At 48.3% G+C, this 24,940-nt stretch overlaps 1 protein-coding gene across 1 annotated transcript in view; it reads left to right on the top strand.

The window, feature by feature from the left end:
* The first annotated feature begins 6,256 nt into the window (after positions 1–6,256).
* The window catches only part of galnt10 (UDP-N-acetyl-alpha-D-galactosamine:polypeptide N-acetylgalactosaminyltransferase 10 (GalNAc-T10)), a 48,017-nt gene continuing 29,333 nt past the window's right edge, over positions 6,257–24,940 (top strand). Inside the window, 1 exon segment of the mRNA XM_079355821.1 lies at positions 6,257–6,518. Within this exon segment, the coding sequence (XP_079211947.1) occupies positions 6,360–6,518 (159 nt within the window). The 5' untranslated portion in view covers positions 6,257–6,359.

Raw genomic sequence — 24,940 nt, 5'->3', positions numbered from 1 at the left:
TAGTCGAGCGGTTATGACACACGCCTCATTTACAGAAGGTATAGTCCTCTGTGCCATGGCTTGGGATCTGACCTCAGCCCTTTGCTGCATTTCATGCCCTGCTCTCTTCTCCCAACATTTTTCTATCTCTCCTCAGCTGTCCTAAAGTGAAGCCGCTCCATCGTCCCTTCAAAATAAAATACAGACTTCTCCCGAGGTGAAGCTGCTCTATTGTCCCTTCAAAATAAAATACAGACTTCTCCGGAAGTGAAGCTGCTTCATCGTCCCTTCAAAATAAAATACAGACTTCTCCGGAAGTGAAGCCTGGAGGAATGCATCGTCCCTTCAAAATAAAATACAGCCTTCTCCGGAAGTGAAGCTGCTTCATCGTCCCTTCAAAATAAAATACAGACTTCTCCGGAAGTGAAGCCTGGAGGAATGCATCGTCCCTTCAAAATAAAATACAGACTTCTCCGGAAGTGAAGCTGCTTCATCGTCCCTTCAAAATAAAATACATCTTGTCTATATATATCTTGTGTTGTCTTTTACCTGTGGACATGGAGTTGGTCTATTTCCTGTTGGACAGGAAGCTGACAAACACCACAGTTAGCTTGTGCTAGTGTCTTCCTCTGTCTTCCTCTGCCTGTCTTACAAATTAACAGACACTGGAATAGAAAGGTTTCCATGCATGCATGATACTGAATAAAAGGGAATATTTGTTTGTGTGGTTTTCTACATCCCCTGTAGACAGAATGGAGTTACAGTACGTAAATACTGTTTTTAAACAACATCCTGCTTTACAGACTGTAAAGAAATAAGGTTCTGATAATCTGTGGGAAAAGAAGACGAAGACTTCCCGTCTTCATCATGTAGCCTTCACCAGCTGCTCCACATCAGCTTCATCACTCCAGAGGAAACATTGGCTTTGCATTGTTTTTTCTATATAAAACATGATGTGGTGTCTGGAAACCCGGCTGAACGCCGCTGAGCTTTCTGCAGCTCTGAACGCTGTGCATTAAAAATGTCACCAGGGAGCCAAAGTGCAGAGCGTTAAATCAAAGAGCTCGGCTGCTGAGAGGAAACGACTGTTTGCACTTTATTTAACATGATTTCTGTGTTCAAGTGTTTGTAAAAGTGCCTGATTATCACATCTACATACACACAGTTAGTCAGACTCAATGTCAAGTACGTGCTGTTTTCAATCTCTGGTTTCTTTTGTGCTTCAGGATGGAAGCCCAGGAGGCTCAAAACCAACGATGATGTTTTTGTGTGTTGATTATAATGTACAGTACAGCAGCTTTACCTTGAGCATTTTTTCTGACTGTTTAATAAATCTGTTTCTCTAAACTCTGTTAATTAAAATGCTTGGAATAGATGAATCGAGAGTGTTGGGGGGAAGAGGAGCACTTATAGAAATGTTCCAGTGGTGAATTAACGCCGTTAGCTCTGTCACAGGTGTCCTCGCTCATCAGCATTGTTGACTGCACCTGTGATGTTCTGGAAGGTCACATATATGGAGAAACACGGATGTTTGTGTGTATCCAGAAAGTCGATGCAATCAGTCGGCGTACACCAGAACGCCTTCAATCAACAGTCACAAACAAGTCCTGCAATGTTTGTCTTTAAATGTCAGCGTTCCTGTTTGAGTAAATCACTGCTCAATAAATCCATACAACATTATATGATGAAATATGGATGGATTTGTTTCCTGTAGCGGCGTCGATAACTTCATCAGAGTCACTCCACAGTTCTCATAAACCTCGACACAGATTAGAGAGAATCAAACCGTCAAATTAGAAGATGAGACCGCTGTGTTGCTTTGTGGCGGTGAAGGCGGAGGACGGCGTTCATGCCAAACCCTCCATATGGAGCAGATGTTCCCATCTAATCAGGCACTTCTACTGTGGCCTTTTTATTGCATCACTATCCAGCAGATGATGTGGCTTTAATGGACAGGTGGTGGGATGGTACGGCATCGGGGAAGGTTAAAATGCCTCGAGGGCTTTTTATAAAGCCACCTGATCTTATTTGTGTTTTTATTATAATTTGATTTTCGTTGCAAAAATAATTCATGGGACGACTTGTGCTTTAAGCCCCGTTTCTACAAAGAGGTTCAGTTCGGTTCGTCTTGCATTCGTGGCTTCTATTGGGGTGCCAAGAATATCGATCACGAATCGTCACTTCCCGTGTGACAGCGGTAAACACAACCCCGCCGTGTTTAAACAGTCGATTGTTTATTGGTCAGTTTCTGCTGGCGGCACACAGCCTTCTCTGAAACCAAGCTGATTGAGTTTAGTACTAAAGAGTCACATGTCAGTGACAGAGGAGATGAATGTCTTCATCGCTGTTTTTTTTGTGTCACACGTTAAAGTTAACGCTAAATTTATTAGCGGGTTAGCTGTGAGCGACTAGCTGCTATCATGTGATGCTATTACGTAGCTGACGCGGCTATCTGCACCCGGATTACACGCCGTCTACCAAATATGGCACGGTCGGCTGTGGAAAGCCAAACAGGATCAGGAACTGTAGTGATCCAGACCGGACCGCTGTGTGGAAACGGGTCTTTCTATGCACTGTGCATGATAGTGTTCATACAGTTTATACAGACTCATCTTTCAGTTACTGGCTCTTTTTCAATATGTTTTTTAAAGCATTTTTTTTTTAAAATTTTTATCGAATTAATTTTGCACTGTGGTGTTTGTCAGCTTCCTGTTCTTCTGCTATCCTGCTCTGCTGTAACGCTGTACATTTCTCTGTTTGTGAGATGACTAAAGGATTATCTTAAAATATCTTAACTGCTCATCAAGGGAGCACAAACTGTCTGAGAGCTGATCTCATACGTTAAAAACTCTTTAAGCTGAGAACTTCAGATGTTCTTCTTCAGCTGCTCCTTCGAAGGATGCATCCAACTAACACCGATGAGCTGTGTGGTGTGAATCCTGGAATGAACAATATTTAAAGCATGTAAAAGAGAGGTCGAGAGGATTCACTTATCCAGGACAGATATTAGCAGATATAAAGTTTGCATGCGTACGGTACGTTTTCCTGTCGGGTCACACAATAAGACCCTTCTGGCATTTTCTTCTTCCAAAACAGTTCATTTCAAAATGTCACCAAGTGTAAAGACCTCTCTCTAATCTGGGTGTCACCAACCAGCCTGTTGGAACTCTCGGTCTATATTAGTACTGGCGTCTGACATGCCGACATGTTCTGGGTCACAGAGGTCAAGGATTAGTCACATTATGAAAGTGGACATGTTCTCGGGATGTGTTCAGCACTAATCCTGCTCTCTCTATTCCTGCTCAGGACTCACAGAGACCGAGATCGGCTCATTCCAGCCTCGTTCTCCTCGTCTCTGCTGTGACAATTCAATCTGTTCAGAGTCCTGGAGCATGAATTATGGATGAACCCTGCAACCCTCTCAATGTTGTGGGGATTTTCCTTGATGGAGCGGCGTCCTTTCACTTTTATAACCGCTCCTTCTCATGTCACCGGCTCAGTGTGGATTTGAAAAGAGGCTGAGGAGGAAAAAAAATCAAGGTAATTTGCAGAGCATCCTGTTGGCCTTTTATTCCCCTGCCCACACAGCAGTGATTGACTGCTGTGAGCTGAAAGCCATTAGCTGTGTTCATTCTGGCATCGAGTCATGGCTGATAATGATTAGTAAGCATCAGTCCACTTCAGCACACAATATTCTGACAGTGCTGCCGGGGTCAGGTAAATAAAAGCTATCGATTCTGCTGTAAAGATGTTTTTGTGCACGACCCAGCCAAGTTACAAAACATGTCCGGAGCAGAGAGGGGGTACTGTTTATTCCTCAAACATGGGGACAACAAAGTGTGATAAACACTTCAGGTGAAGCTTCAGCATCATGAAATGTCAAGAGTGGATCTTGTAAAGTTGGAGTCTTTGAAGGGCAAAGTTCCTTCTTTTATTCCTTTTTCTCTGTAGGATGAAAATGAAGCTTTTTGTTTTCCTCCCGGAGTCGTTGAGTCTGAGAAGTTAAGCTCTGTAACTTCTTTGTTTTGCTTTTATATAAACTTGAGGTTGTGCTCGATAGGTTCAAAGGCTCCGTGCTGATCCTCCGGCCTTCACAGAGGGGGGGGGGGGGGGGGGGGGGGTACCTGGAGAGGTGTCAGTTTACATGAACACGGCAGAGGTGCCCTTGAGCAAGGCACCGAACGCTCAAAGTGTTCAGACACTTTTTCATGTGCTGCCCCCCCAATGTGGTCCATTTATTTCAGCATTACTCAAAACTTGTCCGTCACGTGACATCAGATGCTCCAGTTCACACTCCAGCTCGTGAGGTAGAATATTATAATCCTCAAACACGGCGTATATCCACAACATGAATTCACCTTTGCTCTGATTTTTTTCTTGATGGGTTCTCAGACGGGGATTCTCAACAGGAAAAAAAAAAGCAACCTCTGAATGGGCTTTCACATTTTTCATTTCTGCAAATGCACTTGATGCCTCTTTGTATGTCAGCCTGACTCCTCTGTCTGGACTTACATTGATTTTTTTTGCAGAGCGTTTTTTAAATCCATAACTCTGCAGGTTGCATGCACAGACATAGAAGCAGCTGTGGTGCGGTGCTTTCAAACAGCGGGTATAACACTGACGCAACAAACACTGGAGGAACGAAAGTCAGTGGGCAAATGTCACAGAAAAATTGAAAATACCGTCTTTTGCCATCCTAAAAACTGCTAAATTCATCACCCATAAATCATGGGTTCACAAAATAAATCAGCTGGCGTTGAAATGAAACACACCCTGAGTCTCTAGCTTGTCTAAGTTTTTATAATTGCTGATGAAATGTGTGGTAAACAGCTTGTAAACTTGGCGTTACTGATGTAGCTTCTAAAGGAGGTCACGTCCTTCTCACTTCTCAGTCTGATCTGAAAATAAAAAACATTCACCCTGGATCCATTTTCCCTCTGAAACACAGATTGGGCAGCACACAGGCTTACAGGAAGTTCACAACACACTGACTTTGTTTTTGCTCACACAATAGATTTCCATCAGAGACACAGCTAAACTTTATCTTCCTGGTCTGCCGGCTCGGGCTCAGCTGCAGGAGGAACCTGAAGGAGCAGATTGATGTTGTTGTTGTTTGGATCTCACTGGATCAGTAAAACCTCCTCCTCCTTCAAAAGTGACCGTTTGATGACATTTTCAGCACGCAGCGACAGCACTGAGATTTTCTTTGAGATGGGTGAAATACTTCAGTTGCGCTGTGTCAAACAAAGTGTGAGTTATTTGTAAAATTCAGAGCAGCATGCTGTAAATGGAACAAACAGAAAGTGCTTCATTTTCTACCTGAGGCAGAATATCTGCTCAGCAGCTCATTTCTTTCACCCCCTCCCTCCCGATGAAGGAGCACTTTGTTATCCTGAAGAGAGCAATCTTGACCAGGACAGAAATGTTTCATCAAAGGATAAAGGAGATCACTCAGAACATCTTGGTATTGATTTGTAGTGAGCCTTCCTTCTGAGTGGACACGTGGGCCCAAACAACTCCAACCACATGCTGCTTAAGAACTGAGATACGGGTTCCCCTCTGCGGGGGTCGAACAGCCATATTTCTGCTTCAGTTTGAAAAGTTAAGCAGCAGATTGAAAGTACACACTGTACGAAGAAGCAGCAGAACTAGAGAGTTTTAAGACCTTTGCCTGAAATTACAGATTTTTTTATTCAAATTATTTTTTGGGGCCTTTTTGCTTTTATTATAGAGGACAGCTGAAGAGAGCCAGACAGTGATGCGAGGTGAGAGTAAAGGATTATATATTAGATTCACATTCCGGTGCAATGTTTTAATGAACTTGCTCTTTTATTTAATTTGTTTTGTCATTTGACCATTGATATTGTAATCATTGAATTATGAACATCTATTGTTTCCTTTTACTTATCATATTAACTGTCTTGTATTAAAAGCCTAAAAAGTGCGCTGCCCTTTGAACACAGCGTGTATCAGATTTCCGAGCTGCATTTGAAAGCAGCACGAGTCGTCAGAAAGCCATAGAACTTTTTTTGATCATTTCACCCTCTCCGTTTGTTTAACTGAAATATGTAATGTACATGTAGTAATAAAGTGTCGTCACGTCTTCTGTTGGATAACCCCCCACCCCACACACACGCGCGCGCGCGCGCACACACACACACACTCTTTGCTCCGGCGGAAGCGCAGCGCTCCGCTCCCTCTAGCGGCAGACTTCGCAGCCTTTGCGCGTCACAGCGGCGGTGCCCGCCCCCCTCCCCCTCCCTCCCCCCCGAGTCAGAGTGAAAGTTGTCTCCGCCTGGGAAAGCGTGGGGTTCCGGGACTCGTCAGTTTTCACCGCCGCCGCTGCTGCTGCTGCTCCTCGCGCTTTCTCACGCGCAGAGATGAGGCGGAAAGAGAAGAGGCTGCTGCAGTTCGCCGGCCTGCTCATAGCGGCTCTCCTTTTCCTCCCGAACGTCGGGCTGTGGTCTCTGTACCGGGACCGAGTGTTCGACAACTCGCCCGAATCAGTGGACGGTCTGGGCGGCATCCCCCCGATTCAGGTAGGGGCTGAGCTCCGGGGGGGGTCCGGGGGGGGGGGGGCTCTTTGGAGCTGCACGGCTGTTTGTCTCTCTATAACTGTGGCTTCAAATGTTCAGAAGCGGCACAGGCTGCTGCTCAACTCGCAAACCTTTACATTCCCATACTGTGTCTGCCAGCGTGTGTGTGTGTGTGTGTGTGTGTGTGTGTGTGTGTGTGTGTGTGTGTGTGTGTGTGTGTGTGTGTGTGTGTGTGTGTGTGTGTGTGTGTGTGTGTTGGTCAGTAGTCACAGAGCAGGATGAACAGGCAGCCACGTCGCTCACGCGGAGCTGGGCGGCGCAGTAAAGTTGCAATAACACGGACTTCAGGAAGTTGGTGAGCAGGCGGTGATGCGTTCACAGGTCGACAGACAGACACGTAAAGGTGCAACGAGGGCTCATTTTGTTTCTGCTTGTGGAACTGACGTGCTCACTGGTTTGGATTTAAAGGCGCCGATCATGTGTTGAACATCTGATGCATAAGGCCCTGTGTGTGTGTGTGTGTGTGTGTGTGTGTGTGACACACTGCAGCCTCTGTTACCATGAACCTGAAGTTGACTGTGTATAAATCAGTTGTAACTTTATAACGGAAATCTGACTTATGGTGCCTTAATTTGCAGCACACACCTGAGTTAACCGAGGTCCAGGTACGAGTTAGAGACAAGTCGCATCGGCTACATGCAGTGGCGATTCTGTTTGGGGCCCCAGACCGGTAGCTGCCTTGCCTCTTCCCATGCAGCGTCTCTGGCATCACACCTCCAGTCGTACCTTTGTTTAGGTGGCTTCAGATATTTGCATGAAACCACACCGGTGTTATTAATTTAATGAAAGAGAGGATTATGTTGCTAAGAGACAACAGTTACAGCTTAGGCTAGACTTTACTGCTGATGCACTTGGCGGCCATGTTGGATTTTAACCAGGGCTAGTAAAGGTTCTCAGACTTAAGGAGGGCGTTCCTGAAGACCTCTGACCTCCCAGATCAAGTGCAGCGCACCGTAAACCTGCTTCTATATATTCTGTGTATATGTTACATCAATTGGGGGGGTAGCAGAGAGAACTCCCATGATTCCCCGCCAGTCTGGGTGTCGTTTATTGTTGTTGTTTTGATTAAGAGCCCCTTGCTAGTGGAGTTAAGATACTGTGGTTTAAGAGCCCAGAACTACGGAAGCCCCAAGAAGACATCCATCCCTCCCCTTTAACCTCCTCTGTGTCCCTGCGATAACAACGAGCTCTGTGTCGTTATCTCGGGACCACAGCACAGCAGGTCTTCATGTGATACTACGGCCAGATCTAAACCAAGATCTGCCAACCGCCTTTAAATTAATCCAAACAAATCCAGACCCTTCAGGAGCAGAATCTAAAGCTAGAAGGAGGACATACTGGCTGCTGCATTGTTGTCAGAGAAGCTTCAACACAGCAGGTTTCCTTCATGATCACACAGGAAGAGAGCAGCTCTCTGATTGGTCCTCTAAGTTTCACTTTGTAAACCGTGTTTAAAATAAAGATGAACTGGAGATTGAATACGACAGTGAGCATGGTAAAAAGGGAAAGCTTTAGTTTTTTTTTTTTTGGGAGGGGGGGGTTAATCAGAATCTTGTGTTGCTGGATCGAACTGATCCATTAAAGGAAATGTTTTTAAATCAGGAAGAGAGATGAATCAGGGAGAGGCTCACGCTGGTTTTTGTTGGTCCTCATGAGAATTCAAAAACCTCCCCAGAACCGACCCTGTTAAGCAAACAATACCAGCCCCTCGAATTCAAATGAGGCAGATCTGCTGAATAGAGGCTTTCACTGTGTGTGTGTGTGTGTGTGTGTGTGTGTGTGTGTGTGTGTGTGTGTGTGTGTGTGTGTGTGTTATAAATCGCTTGTTACACGTATTTAAAAGCTTTCTAAACACTTGCTTGTGTGTTATCATTTCGTCTGTCAGTCTCTGAATGTTGACAAATCCCCATCAAGTCCTCCGCCGTGTTTCCGCGCCCCGTCGTCAGCGGCGGCGGCGGCTAATTTACGGGCTGAACTGTGCGAATGAGAAAGCCGGTTTGTTCTGCACAGATCTTCTCCGAGGATTACCACTCCTCGAGCTCACGTTTGACGTCTTCAATGACGGGAGTTGTTATGAACGGGATTATAGGACGTCTGCAAGGCCGGGGGAAAGCCTGTTACATATTAGCAACGTGTGTGATAACAGCTGTCAAGCTCCAAAACAGTCTGATAAGAGACAGACACACAGACGGACCGGCTGATTAAAAAACAAGATGCAGACTTTCGTCAATAACAACGGAGCCTTGAAAGGAAGAGGGCCGCACCAAAAAAACAGGAAGAGATTTCAAATTGGAAAAGTAGTTTGTCTAAATTGCTTTTGCCCAAAATAACAGATCCAGTAATTGGGCTGTGCAGCGCTCGACTGTCGATCATGTGACGTCAGACTGACAGGCTGTGACACAGCCGGGCTCATTATCCATACAGACAGCAGATGAAGGGATGACTTCCTCACTCATTAAACATGTGGTCTTTTCTCAGTTATGTCGGGCCTTCCTTTAAAACTCACTGAAAGTGAGTCACTTAGTGTGCAGTGAATTATCTGCTGCTGAGGGAGACGTTCAGACAAACAGGAAGTTCAACTGCAACATGAAACAAACGGTTGAAGGTTTAATATTCGGGTAGGTCCAATCTGATGAACCAATCACAGCCTCCCTGACTCCCTGCTTTCTGATGAACCAATCACAGCCTCCCTGACTCCCTGCTCTCTGATGAACCAATCACAGCCTCCCTGTCTCCCTGCTCTCTGATGAACCAATCACAGCCTCCTGCTCTCTGATGAACCAATCACAGGCCTCCCTGTCTCCCTGCTCTCTGATGACCCAATCACAGCCTCCCTGACTCCCTGCTCTCTGATGACCCAATCACAGCCTTCCTGTCTCCCTGTTCTCTGATGAACCAATCACAGCCTCCCTGTCTCCCTGCTCTCTGATGAACCAATCACAGCCTTCCTGTCTCCCTGCTCTCTGATGAACCAATCACAGCCTCCCTGTCTCCCTGCTCTCTGATGAACCAATCACAGCCTTCCTGTCTCCCTGCTCTCTGATGAACCTATCACAGCCTCCCTGTCTCCCTGCTCTCTGATGAACCAATCACAGCCTCCCTGTCTCCCTGCTCTCTGATGAACCAATCACAGCCTCCCTGCTCTCTGATGAACCAATCACAGCCTCCCTGCTCTCTGATGAACCAATCACAGCCTCCCTGTCCCCCTGCTCGTTCTCCAGGGGTGTGCCTTTCGAGGGAGCACAGGGGGGGCGTGGCTTTAGAGGGAGCACAGAGGGGAGGGGTGTGGCTTTAGAGGGAGCACAGGGCGAGGGGGCGTGGCTTTAGAGGGAGCACAGAGGGGAGGGGCAGGTGCAGACGGAGCATTGAGGGAATGCTACTTTCAACATCAAAACAAACCCACCCCCCTTATTTCCAGATAACCACCTCCCTAACCTGTGCCCGTGCATACAGTCACTGCTTCATGGTGACAGAATGGTAATTAGCACACTTCCTGTTTCTTATTGAGCACACCTGTGTGCTGCAGCAGCTCGGGTTAAGTGCAGGTGAGAGGTAGGATCAGACTTGTCGTCCTGTAAGTGTTTGTGGTGCATTACACAGGAGAACACGAGCAAACAGGCAGATCCATCCATCCATCCAGACAGACGGACGGACGTGCAGAGAACATGGAGTGGAGTTCATTCAGGTTCAGCTTGCTGCTGGAGTCTTCCTCTCCTTAACTGGATAAAAAAAGTGCCGAAGATGAAGTGTGCTTGTGAAAGCAAAGTTGGCTGAGATTCACGGCTGTGTCGCAGAGAAAGGAGAATCATACAGGCTGCTGGACACTGGAGGTTAGCTTTATGAGCCACACACTGTAGGCTGGATTACTGCTCATCCATCACTGCAGGATGTTGTGCCTTTTCGCCTGTGACACACGAACAGTCCACTCTCGGACTCCCCAGCTGCTTTTACAGGCAGTGGAAGGTCAGCCAGCGACAGTCTGCTCTTATTAATGACCAGAGCTCAAAGAAGGACGTCCGTGTGGAACAACTGAGGACAGGGACAAATGTCTGATGCACACTGTCAAACCACAGCGATTATTCCAGAACAAACTGGTTTTCTGACACCCCCCCCCCAGGTCGTCAGTCTGATGTTTTAAAATTCCCCGTCTGTCTGCTTGTGATGTTTTCCTGCTCCACAGTCACAATGCAAATCAGATATCAGTCTGACCCCTCTGTCCTCCAGCGCCCCCACGGGCTTTCAAAAAAACATTGAAAGTCTGACATTTGTCCTTTTGAGTCAAAAATGAAACCCCCTTTGATTTCTCTCTTCCCTCCCTTAAAGCGCTCGGATCCTTGTGAAGAACACATATTGGTATTAGGCTGCATTAATGAGGCTGTGAGCGCGCCAAGACGTGAGAAGACCCTGCCATTCCTTTAATGGACCTATTTGTGAGGAGGGGCTGCAAGCTGATCAGCTGCCAGCTTGTTATCGACACTCTGCTCGTGTCTCATTGTGAATTTATGAAACATTTAATGAGAAGTTAAACGCTGGGTGAATTAAACCTGTTCAAAGAAGGGAGGCGTTCAAAGCTCCTCAGTGGCTGAGAGGTCACTGACTCCGACTTTAAAGATGGCGTTTCTCCACCTCCTCGCCCAAACAACCAGACGCCATGAGTGAAGAAGACAAACAGCACTGCAGCAGCTGAAGCTAAAACTCAGCAGCTCTGAAACACAATGTGAGCTGCAGAGAGCAGAAGAACACACGAAGCTCCTCCTGAGTCTGTGGAAGCAGCTCTTTAACATGCCGCTCCCAGCCGAGGCTCGAGGAGAACTCAGAGAAACAACGCTGTGAAAGGTGAAACATCATTAATGAAGCTGTGAGTGTGTTGGGACATGATAAGACGGAGTGGGTGCATTGAACCGTTTGCTCTGTCGCTGACGGTGTTGTTATCAAGAAGTGAATGTTTCCAGCAGGAGAACCTCTTCTTGTATATTCATTTGCTGTTCATTATGCAGCCACTTGATTAAATGGATGCATGGTTGAGGCTGCATTACATTTCAGTGGAAGCGTGAGTCAAACCAAAGCCAGACTTGTCTGACACGAGGTGGTCTGTCAGTCTGCTCCCTGGTCTTGGTCGACCTGCAGCGGCCCGTGTGTCTGCTCCTCTGTGTTGCTATTCAAAGAAACATAACAGTGGAATAAGCGTTTAGCCCGAGCTTCTGTGAAGAATCTCTCCTTTCTGCACCATTGACATCCTGTAGCAGAGAGAGAATGATGGGATTTTTCCCTGCCCATCGCGAGCAGTTGTTCTCAGGAAACCTCAAGGCTTGCCCCCCCAGGAAGCGTGAACCCAAAGTGCACAGAAACTAAATTGAAAGGGGATGGATTCAGGCTGCTCCCTCACAGAACACAGCTCGCTGTCGGATTGCAGCGCACACGCTTGTCGGAGAAATGAGCCTCCTCCAGGCACATTTTGGATTCGGGAGTAATTTCAGGCTGCAGTGAATTTTCTGCAAACAAGTGGGAAATGGGAGCGCTCTGCAATTAAGGAAATCACATCAGCTCTATGAATCCTGGGAGGTTAAGAGCAATTAGAGCGGCTGTGAGAGCCGGATTAAGACCATTTAACGTGGTTTGTGATAACAGTTGTGAGAGTGTATGAGGGTCGATTACACTGCACATTCAAGTTTTACCCTGTAACTTCACTGTTGGCTCTTTGGAACCATGGAGACGACAGCAGAGATGTTTGTGTCAGCTTCGAGTGAAGGACTCTGAAGGTGAGCTGGCTTCATTTGAAGACCACTTCAAGCAGGACGTCTCCACACCGTCCCAACAAGCTGCCCTCTCTTTGCTTCACTCTGGAACAACAGGAGGAAGGGTTCATCACAGCAGGGAGCAGAGGTCAGTCGGCTCCCGGATCCAGTGATCATCAGACAAGCTGTTAGCGTCAGTACCTGATGAAGTCTCACCCAGCCGAGGGCGAGCTGCACCGCTAGACTGGGAAATGAGATTTCACCTTTAATGTGTAAAGCCTCTGGAAACGAGCGAGGCTGAGGGATGAAAGTCATTTGCAAAGACAAGTGAAGCTACTCGCTGCAGACTTAAGTCAGTGCACTCTGTCAGTCAGAGCTGAGAGAGAGAGAGAGAGAGAGAGAGAGAGGATGAAACAGCCCAGGAGAGAAAAAGGCAGAGTGAGCGGCTAAAAGAAGAACGTGTTTGTTCACAGGCTGACTTTGGTGGAGCGTGTTTCCTCCCCGGGTTCCTCGCACAAGGCAGACGTTGACTCGCTGCTGGCTGCTGCAGCCACTGAGCGTGTGCAGAAGCTGCTCTGTATGCCTGTCAGGGCTGTGCTGGCCCAGATCAGTGTGAGGAGCCAAATGAGGGACAGGTGCAGCAGACAGCCTGTGGATACAGAGCGAGGAGTCAGCCTTTTAATTACAGCCACATGGGTTATGGAGCTGCTCTTTGTTTATGTCCACATGATTAGGCTAATCCCTGGATGCTAATTAAAGGCCAGCTCTGTACGGCATTGTCCTGTTTGATGTTATGAAGACTTGGATTAAGTGTGCAGCTTCAGTCTAGCTTGGGTCAGATGAAGACGTGCTGTGGAGAGGTCTGAAACATGGAGCACGGTGGACCAGGAGAACGTTCTCATCACGTTTAGTTTAGTCCCATTTATATCAGTAATAAAACAGAAAACAGAAGCAGCACTCTCCTGGATGAATCATCCCGTCTCTGCTTTTATCTGCCCGCACAGATGAACCACCTGAAGATGGATTCACCTGTCACAAAGAGACAACGTGATGTCTCACTTTGACTTCAGACATAAAACCAAATCTGAACTTTGTTCCTGTTTAATGTCCACATCTTTCAAAGTTGGAAAATGCAGCGTGCTCATTGGCTGCTCCAGAGGAGTTTTAGACCAGTGCAAGCAGCGGTGAAGTTCTAACTGTTTCACACCACAGTGTGGTTTCACACCACACTTTGACATAGTGACAGTAGTTGGTGCTGTAGCTCGACTCGGTAGCCACCCGGCCTCATGCTGAACTGTGACCCCGAACAAACAACAGCACAGTGGAAGAATGGCGTCCTGTCGCACGCCGAGGTCTGTCAGTATTTGAATCCATAACATGAAGAGAACGTTTCTGCTGCGTCAAGTTCATCGACACATGGACAGAAGTGATGTGTAACCGTTAGCAATGCTAACGTGAGCCACGCTTGGCAAACCTGTTTGACATCTTTAACAGACGACCAAATTTAACCCACAATGCACTGCTGTGTGTGTGTGTGTGTGTGTGTGTGTCACCTTTGCTCTCTGTATTATTGCCTGCTGGTTATCATGATGAAGCAGGAACTAAAGGTCACTCCATGCTAACTGCTGTTATCATTACAGTTTCTCATCAGATAACTGAACTGTAGTGACTCCTGTATTAGCTGCAGGCTAATAAATGGCTGCTAGCTGCTAGCTGCTCACTGATGTTCCTGTTAGCCTGGAGAGTGTTTCCCTCTGTGCACTTGACCACCTGACCTGTGAGGACTTTATCTTCCTGAAGGGAGCGGTGCATGGCTGTAGTTTTTCCTTTGGCGGGATGTTTTGCTTTTTCTTCCTCGAGCAGCAGGCTTTGAAGCGTGGAGCGTGTTGCTTTTTGGAGCTTGACCTCTGGGCGTCCGCCGCATTTAAAGGCAGTCAGCTCAGGGCTTTGTGCATACAAGATAAAAGTGATGTTTTTGTCTTTATGTGCACAGAAGACAAAGCAGGGTGCCCCCCTCCCCCCGCCCCCCGCTCGCCCGCCCAGCTGGCTGCTCAGCACTAACGATCAGGTGATGAGGCTTACAGGAGTAGTCCTGGCACAGCAGTGACCGCCGAATGAAGCCGAGCATCATGGGAGTGGAGGAGCAGGTTCAGTGTGATGAGCAGATGAAGCGTTGAACCTGGGCCAGCATGCTCTCTGCATGCAGATGTGTCTATTAACACAAACGTGGTGTGTTCAAATCCTCAACAGTCATGTAGGAATTCCCCCGCAGAGCTGCAGAATCCTCTGAGCAAGCGGAAGAATCCACCTGGAGCTCACACGCACACGGCTGTCCTCAGCGGAGACACGAGGACGCAGTCACTCCCGTGATTCCCCACCAGCCTCAAAGTCATCTTTTGTTGTTTTGATGGAGCGCCCCCTGGTGGCTGAGGTTACACTCTGGGTTACAGCGTGTTTAAAGGTGCTAACATCTGCACACGAAAGTCAAAAGAATAATGTCCGCCCATTTCCTGCAAAGGTATAACATGTTTTTTAACTGTGATGAAGGCGAGACCTTGACCTTTGACCCCTTGATGGTCAGACCAGGACCCGGGTCTAGTACAGTAATAGTGCTGTGCAGTGGATATAAAGAAAGCTCTGTGTGCTGTTTCTGACTCCAACCATTAGGCCCTCGCCGCACCACTTGACAACTCTCTTTCGCTTTTGACAGAGCTGGGCACAAAAGATGTTTCCTGGCGTTCAGACAGCTTCAGAGGGAGCGTTTGAACAGAGGCAGAAGGTCGAAAAGTCTCCCAGCACTTTTTAGAAACTAGAACTCCTGAGCAGCTGTTTGAAGATTGACGTGCCGTCCCTGAAAGAAATTGCTGCATTTTTTGCTCCGTTAGAGCGTGGCCTTCCTTACTGAGCGACCCGCCAGAACAGCAGGTGATGTCACTGTTAGCTTTCACCAGGCTTTGATCACTTTCAGACACACACACACACACACACAGATACACACCAACCCCCCCACCTGTCTTCATCTTGGATCACAGTCAGGGGAAATGTCCTTTTTCTTTTAACCCTCGCCTTGTAAAATATTTTCATTGGCGTTGATTAGGGTTGTAAAACGATGCATGAAGAGACAAGCTGTGTGGGCGAGGAGGAGGTAAATGAAACCAGCTATAAACACTGGGATTTTCTCCAAGCTCAGGATATGGATGAGGTGGCAGCTGATACAAAGCAGGAAGCGTCGTGTTTAACGTCAACATTAGCGCGGCTGTCACTCAGCTGCTGCTCTCCTCAGTGCGTCGGATTGGCTTTCTCTTCTGCAGAGTCACGCAGGATAAACACCTCTAATCCTTTAACACTTTGGGCTGTTATGAAATATATCAAAGTGCATTCTTCAGTTCCACTTAAGTAATCATTCATTTAGCATATTCGGAGATGAAAAGACGACACTGTGCTGTGTTTCAGACCGGCTTGTTCCTGGATTACTTTTCTAATCCTGGCTCAGCCTGCAGGACTGTCCCGCCTGATGCAAGGTCCGATTCCTCCTACGAGACAATTTCACCGGGCTGCTCAGAACTGATCGGACCCAGATGATTCATTTCAAACACCTTTGGTATGATTTCAACTCTTAACGAGGACATCAGGAAAACGTCGTGCGAGACTGAAATAACCGCCAGAGACAAAAGAGGACAGCATTAAGTGGACAGAAGCGGTAACCAATGGCAACACAAAACCTGCATGTCTGCGCTGTCAAGGTGTAACGCACCTGACAACACAAACACAAATGTGATGTGCAGCTGTGGATGGAGAGCAGACGCTTCACCACAGCGTGTTGGTCTGTTGTTTACGTGATGTCACGAGAGGGGGTGCGTGCCTCCGCCGGCCACGCTGATCAAATCCTGTCGTCTGTGAAGTGTTGGGATTTTCACGTGTTGTAGTGTGAGCATGGTGAGATTATGGAGAATCCGGTCCTCCTCATGTGCCATCATTTCAAACCGGATCAGGTGTTAAAGCTCGTGGTTATGTTTGCACATTCAGGGCAGGGCAGACTTAAATTACACACACACCTGAAATGTCCACATCCCCACAGCTTATTGCAGCGTCCTTAGCAAACATGGCATTTCAAGCTGGCTGATGTTGCAACAACACCTACGTGCTTTACTATCTAATGCGAGTGTGGCAAGCTGCTGTGTGTCGAAATAAAAGCACAATTAAGGGCTTCACTGGGGCTGCAGAGAAATCCTCTTTCCCCCTGACTCAGCTTTATAGCACGCTGTTTGTTGGACGTGCTTTAACAGCCTCTCGGAGTTGTATTAGTGTCCTGTTGTTGTCCTCCCACTTCTTCAAAGTGCCGTTCTAAAAACGTGTTTTTAGTTCAGCATCACATTACGGTGAAGCCGTGTCACTTTAAACCCTCGTGACTCACTGTTGTGGCTGCCTGTAGAAAGGAGATTTTTCCGTCGATTCTTTTAAGCACCTGTGTGTGACTGACGTGTGAATTAAGCTCGTGACAAACGTGTCATGCTGAGGAGAAAATAACTCAATCTTTCGGCGCTGTACAAATCTAGCACGCCGACTCAGAGGTGGTCACCAGCGTCAACAAGTTCCTCACCCGTAAGTCGTCAAAGGTTCCACATTCATCTCACGTCTGTCTCAAGTATTCTCAGACACGTTCTGCATGCCGCTCAGGTCCGGGTTCGGCACGCTGCTGCTCAGGTTGTGCACACAGTTTTATCCACGGCTCCATTTTTCCAGTAGTGGTTTTCTTAAAGGCTGTTTTATCGGCCCAACAGCAGATAGCATGACAAAAGGCTTGATGATGAAAGAATCCCTCACTGCAGGGTAGGGCTGCCAGATACTTCAACGATATATTAAAGTCATCTTGTGACTCCAAACTGTGAGACAGCAGCAGGGTCCATCACTCACAGCTGGGCAAGTCCTGATGTTTGTCTTAAAGATGCAACCGCTGCGGCCATGTCTCCTCCGGACAGGACAGACCAGGATCACTGTCGATGATGCAAAAATACATCGCCAATGTCTTTCTGCATCTACGTCAGTGTGCTCGGGGGGCTTCAGTCTGGGGGTGGGTGCACGCGCCCCGTGTGGTCCTCTAGACCGGCATGGCGGCCTAGGACAGAACAGACCTGTGGCTCCTGTCCTGCATGTCTCTCTCACCCTCCTAACATTCCTTAACAGTCCTAACTCTGAATTATAAAGGCTTTAGAACAAAGACGGCATGCAGCCAATCAGCACGCTGCATTAAAAACAAGAAGTGATCCAGGGTTGGGTGTGTTAGGTTTCTATTTTTGTCAGCGTGGCGTCAAACAGGATGTGATGATGTTGGTGATTTATTGTGTGAACTTTCCGGGTGTGACAGCTCGACCGTGTGATCGTCTGAACGGGCCGGAGTCTGAATCTTTAATGTGATGAGTCATTTCTGCCTCTATTGTTAGATCCTGCTCCTCAGGTGAACCGCTGCCAGTCATTAGTCTCTGTTAGCTGCACTGATGTGAGACAGCAGCTTTAAACAGATTCATCATGTCGTTCAATTAGGACGCAGACTCTGAATGTGTGTCTGTCCAACGTCCCGCACGTAGCGGCTGACTCCTTCCACGTCTCTCATATTGGACTGTGGTCTGTTTGAACCCGGAGCTATCATCCTGTGCTCTGATTGTCCCCTTGCTGACAAATGCTGATAATTGCCTTCCAGTGGAGCTGTAAAAGCTCTCCCCGCTGAGCTCATTGATTGGCTCTTTATAACCAGGAGTGGGAAGGAAGGACAGGCATCCAGCTCCCTGGCTCGCCACGGCACAGTAAAGCTTGGCATGGCAGGGTGGAGGAGGCGGCCGCGGGGAGTCGTATGCAGGGATGCTAGCAGGATTATGGTCACTGAGAGAGCTGATTTGCTGATCATTATGTAAGCCACATCTGTCCTCTGTCCCCCTCGGTGGCACCGGGCCTCCCACGCACCACGCTGCCAAGCCCCGCGGCAACACCAAGAGACCAGGCTCTGAATTCTGCTTACAGAGAAGAAGCCAGGGGAGAGGGGGGAGGGGGAGGAGCTCACACTCCGGGCTGCTTGTAGCAAAAACACTGAGCTTATGATGGAGAGGTAACTGGGGAAATAGTGTTCATATAATGACAGAACGGGTGACCAGCCAAGCGCTTTCAATCCCAGAACAAATGCCTTCAGACAGAAGCAGTAAATCACTTTCTCCCTGGACAAAAGGCTTCAAGTCATTGTTTCTCTGCATTGTTCAATCCATCTTTCTGAGGAATTGCTTGGCTTGTAAATTGTCTTCCATTTGTCCAACATGTCCATCGAGCGATGCCAACAGTTAAAACAAAAAAATCTAGAACTGAGAGAAACCCTGAATGTTGTCCCGTGTGAACTCGTCTCTGTACACGCCACGCTGCGCTCTTGTCTTACTCAGGTCATGGCTGGTGACACAGCGACCACTTCCCATCAAATATTCTGATATTGGCGTGCCGGGCCGGGATCGGGTGATGAGCTTTACATCCTGGTACCGTTGAAGGTCCATGAATAAGCTTTGGTTGAATCCTGTCTATGAAGTGACCCTGCCTTATCTGTGTCAACACGAGAGCCTTGTTGAATATGTGTCACTTTGATTTAGAGCATCCATCAGTCACAAGCATTGTTCTATCTTTCCTGTATCTAAGACATCTGGGCCTGTAATGGAGGCCTGTGTTTGTAAAAGGGGCGTGGCCTTAAACTGTGATTCTTTCATTTAAAGTTTGATAAAGCATAAAACACGAGTTATGTTATGTTTCTGTTTCTGTCACGGGGCCGTGACCTTTCCGGGTCCTGAAGGTCAGACCCCCCTGCTGGGTGAGATCGAAGGACCCCGGGTCTCCAGCAGGAGTGTGCCCCACATCTCTGCTCGTTCCTGTGCAGTGCTTCCTGAACCTTCTCCCTCAGACGGGATAACAAGGAGCTTATTTGAGCATCATTCTGTTTGGAGCGGAGCCAGAGGAAGCTGTGACCATGGCAGCTGCAGCACAGCTGTAAATTACCAGTGAAGCCCCCTCGCACATCCATCACTTTCATTCCTAAGTCAGACGCCGTGGTGTAATCTCTCTTACATCATGTTGCCTGCGAGGCCTTCAGCTGCTTAAGTTATGCTCAGTTAAACACATCCATCAAAGGTCCGGTTTTAGTGCCGTATTCGTCTTGTCCGATTATTGTCTCTTCTCTGTAGATGAATGCTCCACTCTATCCCCATTGTTTGACCATTTTGAAAAAGAGTTTGTCTTGGGAGCAATTAGACGACAGTAAATGCCGTACCGCACAGTGAGCCTCATAAATATTGCAGAACCAGGGACAGATAGAAAAGAGCGCATGCCTTTGCTTTGCAGCAGGCTGGTGAAGGTTTGGCACGGGCTCGTTGTTGGCATTAATGTTGGAGGAGATAAACACTGACTCACATTTTTTCTGCAGAATAAACATCCTGCGAGGGGTGAAACTGTTCACACAACATGAAAGTCTTCAAACTGCCAGTTATCTTTCCTGTCTGTATGTCATGCATCCAAGAATTAAGCACAGTTCTGCGCCTGCAGGAGCCCGGGAAGCAGCCATCTGTCATGGCCTTTGTCCAGGCCTGTGCCTGGTATCTGTGGTGGCAGCAGAGCCGTGGATAATGACTCCTGTAGGGAGATGAGACGCTGTGTGGCAGCCCTGCTAGGCCCCACTTTCAGGGAGGTCTCAGTGCCTCCACTAGAGCTCAAAGTTGAGCAGCAAAGAGAGGGGAGCTGGAGCCCAGGGGACAGGTGGAACTCCCAGCTGTCTGCTTAACCCTGTCAGAAGGCTTCTCTTCTTCTTGTCCGACAATTCTTCAGCTTCTCTCATTGTTTTTTAAACTTCCCGACCCGAATCACCACACCTGCAGGAGGAAAATCATCTGACAGCAAAATCTGTCCTTCTCCACCGTTTGACTTTAACAGAGGCCGACCTGTTCTCAATCCGTTTGTACTTCTACCCGCTGAAAGTCGACCCAGCTCAGCTCAAGGTAAGACATCGTAAAGGGGGGGGGGGGGGGGTCTGACTTGGTACTGCACATCATCACCAACGCTCCAGCTGTGAAGCATGTAGGACGTCAGCTGACGGACGGCGTTTATCAGGAGCTTAACTTTTTACTCAGATGTCGTTTTTTGTGTCTAAACTAAAGGAAAGAGTCCTCACCATGTGGGAGGAGCTTCATAGACCAGAACATGAAGCACTGTCCTGCACGGGTTCTAGTCAGACGGACTGTGACACGTGACATGTGAGACGGGTAAAGGTTTGGAGGATGACGCACGCCTCTGCCTCCATGATTCTGATGCTTTCAGCTCATCATTTTGCAGCTCAGTTTTTTAAACCTTTTTTTGCCAAGCTTTGATTTTGGATCAGCAGCTCTCTGGCATTAGCACAGGTGCCATGTTGTTGGTGATGGTGGAGGCTGCTGGTTGGAACAGGGGCTCTATTTTTAGAAAGCCAGAACTGGTAGCTAATGTCTCTGTGTGATGGGCAAGGCCAGCTGGGGCAAATGGGAGGGATGGAGGAGGTGGAGGAGAGGCACAGGGTGAGGTGGAACAGGGAAGACAGGTAATTGTGTCTCCAGGGGGGGCGAGGTAGATCTGTCTCTGATCTGGCAAAACAGGAGCGGGAGAAAAAGAGAACTAAAAACTCCCAGCTCCTGTCAACTCTCAGCAGGAGGAGAGGACAGAGAAAAGGGGAGTAGTGACCCCAGGTGATCTGATTGGTCGTCCTCTGAGAATGAATGGGAGGCTCTGTTCTTATCACACTCGCTGCCTCTCTGCAAGTTTGCAGACTCTCCGAGTTCTCACAGAAGGAAGAATATGGGTCATTCTCTGCCATGTATGAAAAGGCATTACTCCATGAAATCCATGCAGCTGCAGCGAAGGCTTGAATAGACTTTTCCGTATTGAAAATGTTCCATGAATCCCCAAAGACCTTTTTACGTACTGTGAATATCGACCCCCAAAAAAGTCTCTCCTCGCGTCCTCCCCTGCTGCTCTCAAAGCGTCCAGACTGCTGTGCATCCATGACCACACTCGGCACCAGCGGTGTTGCAGCGATGGAAGCGGGCAGTGAAACTGGTTCAGATAGAAGTGATCGGACCCGACCTAAAAAGCCTCTGCATGTTTCTAATAAGCTTTGAAAAGTTGCGGTCAACAAGCCAAAATAATAAAAGGCTTTTCTCAGAAACAGTGATTGGATGGGAGAGTAGCACTGACTGACTCGGACATTTTTAATCCTTAGATGTGGACAATACCTGAATTAGGACACTGTAGTATGAAATGAAATTGCAGTCAGTCAGGGGTCCAGCGGTTTTTCCTCAGGCTGACCTCGATGGAGGGATTTACAGATTAGCGAGCCTCTCTGAAACGCTGGCTGCCTAACCTCATTTCCATGCTGCTGTGGTCTTCTGTTAATCTGCCCAGCAGCAGATTATGTCTGCTCCTCGGTCAGATAGGCTGGACCTGCTGCTGCTGTGGGTTTAGGCTGCCGGCAGCTGTTGCAGGACATTACGCGATTATGCAGCTCGGCCGTGCCAGAAAGACATGGACAGGGTTCTCTGCTGGGCCGGCTGTAGTACTGTGACTCTGCGTGGACTGGATCTTACAGGTGCTTCAGATGTTTTATTCCCCCTCAGCTGTCCTTCCTTTGTTTTCATGTCAGCACCTTTATCAGCTGCATTTCATCTGAGAGTTAATCATTCAAAGGAGCAGTCTGTAGCTCCGCCCCCTAGTGTTTAAAATGGGTCCTGCAGTCTAAACTCTAATCATCACAGAGAGCTGTCTCCCCCTCCTCGTTCTCTTGAATCCAACATGTAAAGTCTGATGTTGGATTCCCCCCCCCCCGTCACTTATTTAGCTCATAGCTGCATCTTGAGCCTCGTTTGGAAGCCAATTTGTCGAGACGTCGGGATCATTAGACGTATGCCAGATCACCTCTCAGCTGTTTGCAATCTGTCACTGGATGTACAGGAAACATGCAGTATGGAGAATAGGGTGCTGTCATGGGTGGGGGGGGGATGGGGGGGGGGGGTGATTGACATGAGAGATGATGATCTCCTCAGGAGGAATAAGTCACACTTAGTTTGGACATTTTTGTGTATCCTTTGACTGATGAATCACCGATGAGGTCAGAGTTTACACTCACCTCCTCGCTCGTTTTGGACGATTGTGTCCGAGAGCTCATGACCACGCAGGTGTCTTCACCACGACGAGCGAACGCACGTGCCACGCCGCCGGACTTCCAGTCCACATGGGGCCCGTTCAGGTAAAACCCAAAGAGACACCACGGAGCGCCCCCCACCTGTGAGGAGGGTCAGCTGCAGTGCAGACCGGGTCGTGGCTTTGGCATCCTGAGCGCCGGCAGCGTAAACTGGCAGTGAACTTCTGGTGAAATTGGAGCTGCTGTGGCTCAGTGGGTAGAGTCGCCACCTGGAAGGTCAAGGGTTCGATCCCCTGAGTGATCAGTCACTTCTGATGACTTTACATAACCAAGAATCAAGGTCCAGTCCATTTAGGGTTAAAGTGGGAGGGGCTTACAGAGTGGTGACTTCTTCTGAGAGTGAGGCACGTTTGTTTTATGCAAATCTGCGCCCATGTTTGGTAACTGACACGCCCCCTCTGTCCTCTGTGTGCAAACACTGACTGACATGTGGCCTTTTGTCATCAGTTAAATCGAGCACTAAAAGGCTGCGTTAAATTTAACGAGGGAGCGTCGTGCCAGCTCCTCCGCTGTGCACGCCGCCTCCATCACTACAGACACATTTTGGGGTCCGTCGCTGCATGCTGGATGGAGCCCACATAGCCTGGATTCTGATTTGGCTCCTTCAGTGTCCCATCAGCATGCTCGCCTCGGTGTCTTGAATATTAATAGAGCGGAAGAAAGTGCCCAGAGTGAAATGAGTGTGTGGCAACATGGAGCTCAGTGATGATGGTGATCAGTGTGTGTGTGTGTGTGTGTGTGTGTGTGTGTGTGCAGTAAGTCGTGGTCACGCCCCCTTCACAGGAAGTAAACATCATCCTGTGACTGTGTGCACCAGTGGTTCCCTTCGTCCTTTAAAAAAAAAGTCCCGGTAGAATGTGAGAGTGTTTGTTTCCTGATCAGACGGGGAGCGAGGAGGAGGAGGAGGAGGAGGAGGGAACAAGACTACGGGGAGTATCAGACATCTGGGAAAGAGCGACGGTGACTTCAGCGCCTTTCTGAGAAGTTGATAGACTGTCAACTTGAGCGCTCGGAGAGCCGCATGGCCGCACAAAAAGTAGATACTGGGCGCCGTGCTTTTCTCCAGACGGCTCCTTTCTTCTTCTCAAACAACTGAAGGAAGAGGCGGGCGCTCGGCCGACCTGTTTGGTCATCTGTGATCCGCTCCGGATCAGGGACTGGGACTCTCAGAGGGGCCGCTGAGATGATGAAGGAGAGTTGGAGTGTGCATGTCAAGTGGCTATTAACGCAGAGCGAGCTTGAATGAAGTCTTTTCTCTGCCTTCACACGTGATCGCACCCCCGTCTGTTCCTCCAGATTATTCCGTCTTCTTCTTACTCATCTTCTTTTACTGTCTGTCTCAATCACTTTCAGCCGCCCACGCTCCACTTCCACAAAACTAAACATGTGCACACATTAGCTTAAGAAGTTTCCCTCTCTCCTTGTCTTGTTTTTCAAGGTCTCGTTGAGCAGCGAGGAAAAGCCCCAGAGGAATATCAAGGCGACGTGCGCTGAAATTTTAATCAGGGGGAAATGGGGCGGCACAATCTCCCGTCTTTTTGGTATAAATTTGGACAGATGGACTCTGGCTGCTGGTCAGGTCCTTGTGTGACACGCTGAGGGTATCTGCCTGTGACAGAACGAGGGGGGGGGGGGGCTTCTCTGTGTCATCAGAACAGAGTGGCTGAGGTGTGTGTGTGTGTTTTCTAACTCTAAATGCACTCGACCGGTGTGACCCCCGCTCACGTGATGATTTGATCTTCTCCACACTTTGAAAGCTCCAAAGTGTCAAACTAAGAAAAGCGTGTCTCCACTGATCTGACCTTCAGGGTCTGAACACTCGTCCACCTGAGTGTGAACAGACCCAACATCCGTTTGTTGTCATGTTCTTCCGAGCTCGCTGCTTCATAATTCACAGCCTTCATGCAGTCAGTGATGCCATTTGTATTTAAAGTGTTTCACTAATTGCCCGTCACCCATCGAGCTAATTATTTCTCCATTGTGCTGTGATCCTGTAATTCAGCATGCACGCTCACTGAAAGTCGCTGTGTGTACAGAATGAGGAAGTGGAGGCAGGAGCGGCGTGCGTGTGTGTGTGTGCGTGTGTGTGTGCGCGCGTGTGTGTGTGTAAGGCCTCCGTGGAGCTGTGCGTCACAGCATTGATATTCTCCTCACAGGGTCGTCAAGCATGAAATAGAAGAGCAAACTTTGTGTGGATAAACTCTGCAGGAGAGCCAGAGTCTGGAGAAATCTCTGCGCTGACACGGATTGTTCCGGAGAATCAGACGCATTGTGTGTGCTGCTCTGTTCTGTGTGAGCTTGTGCTGTGGATTATAGACCTCCTGACTGACAGGACACGGAGGGTCCATAAAAGGTCTTGAGTCAGACCCATGTCCTCCTCCCTC

Source organism: Symphodus melops, assembly GCF_947650265.1.
Source record: "Symphodus melops genome assembly, chromosome: 11".
Lineage (NCBI taxonomy): Eukaryota > Metazoa > Chordata > Actinopteri > Labriformes > Labridae > Symphodus > Symphodus melops.
Note: the sequence above shows the minus strand (reverse complement) of the source record. Positions and strands in the feature narration are given on the sequence as shown.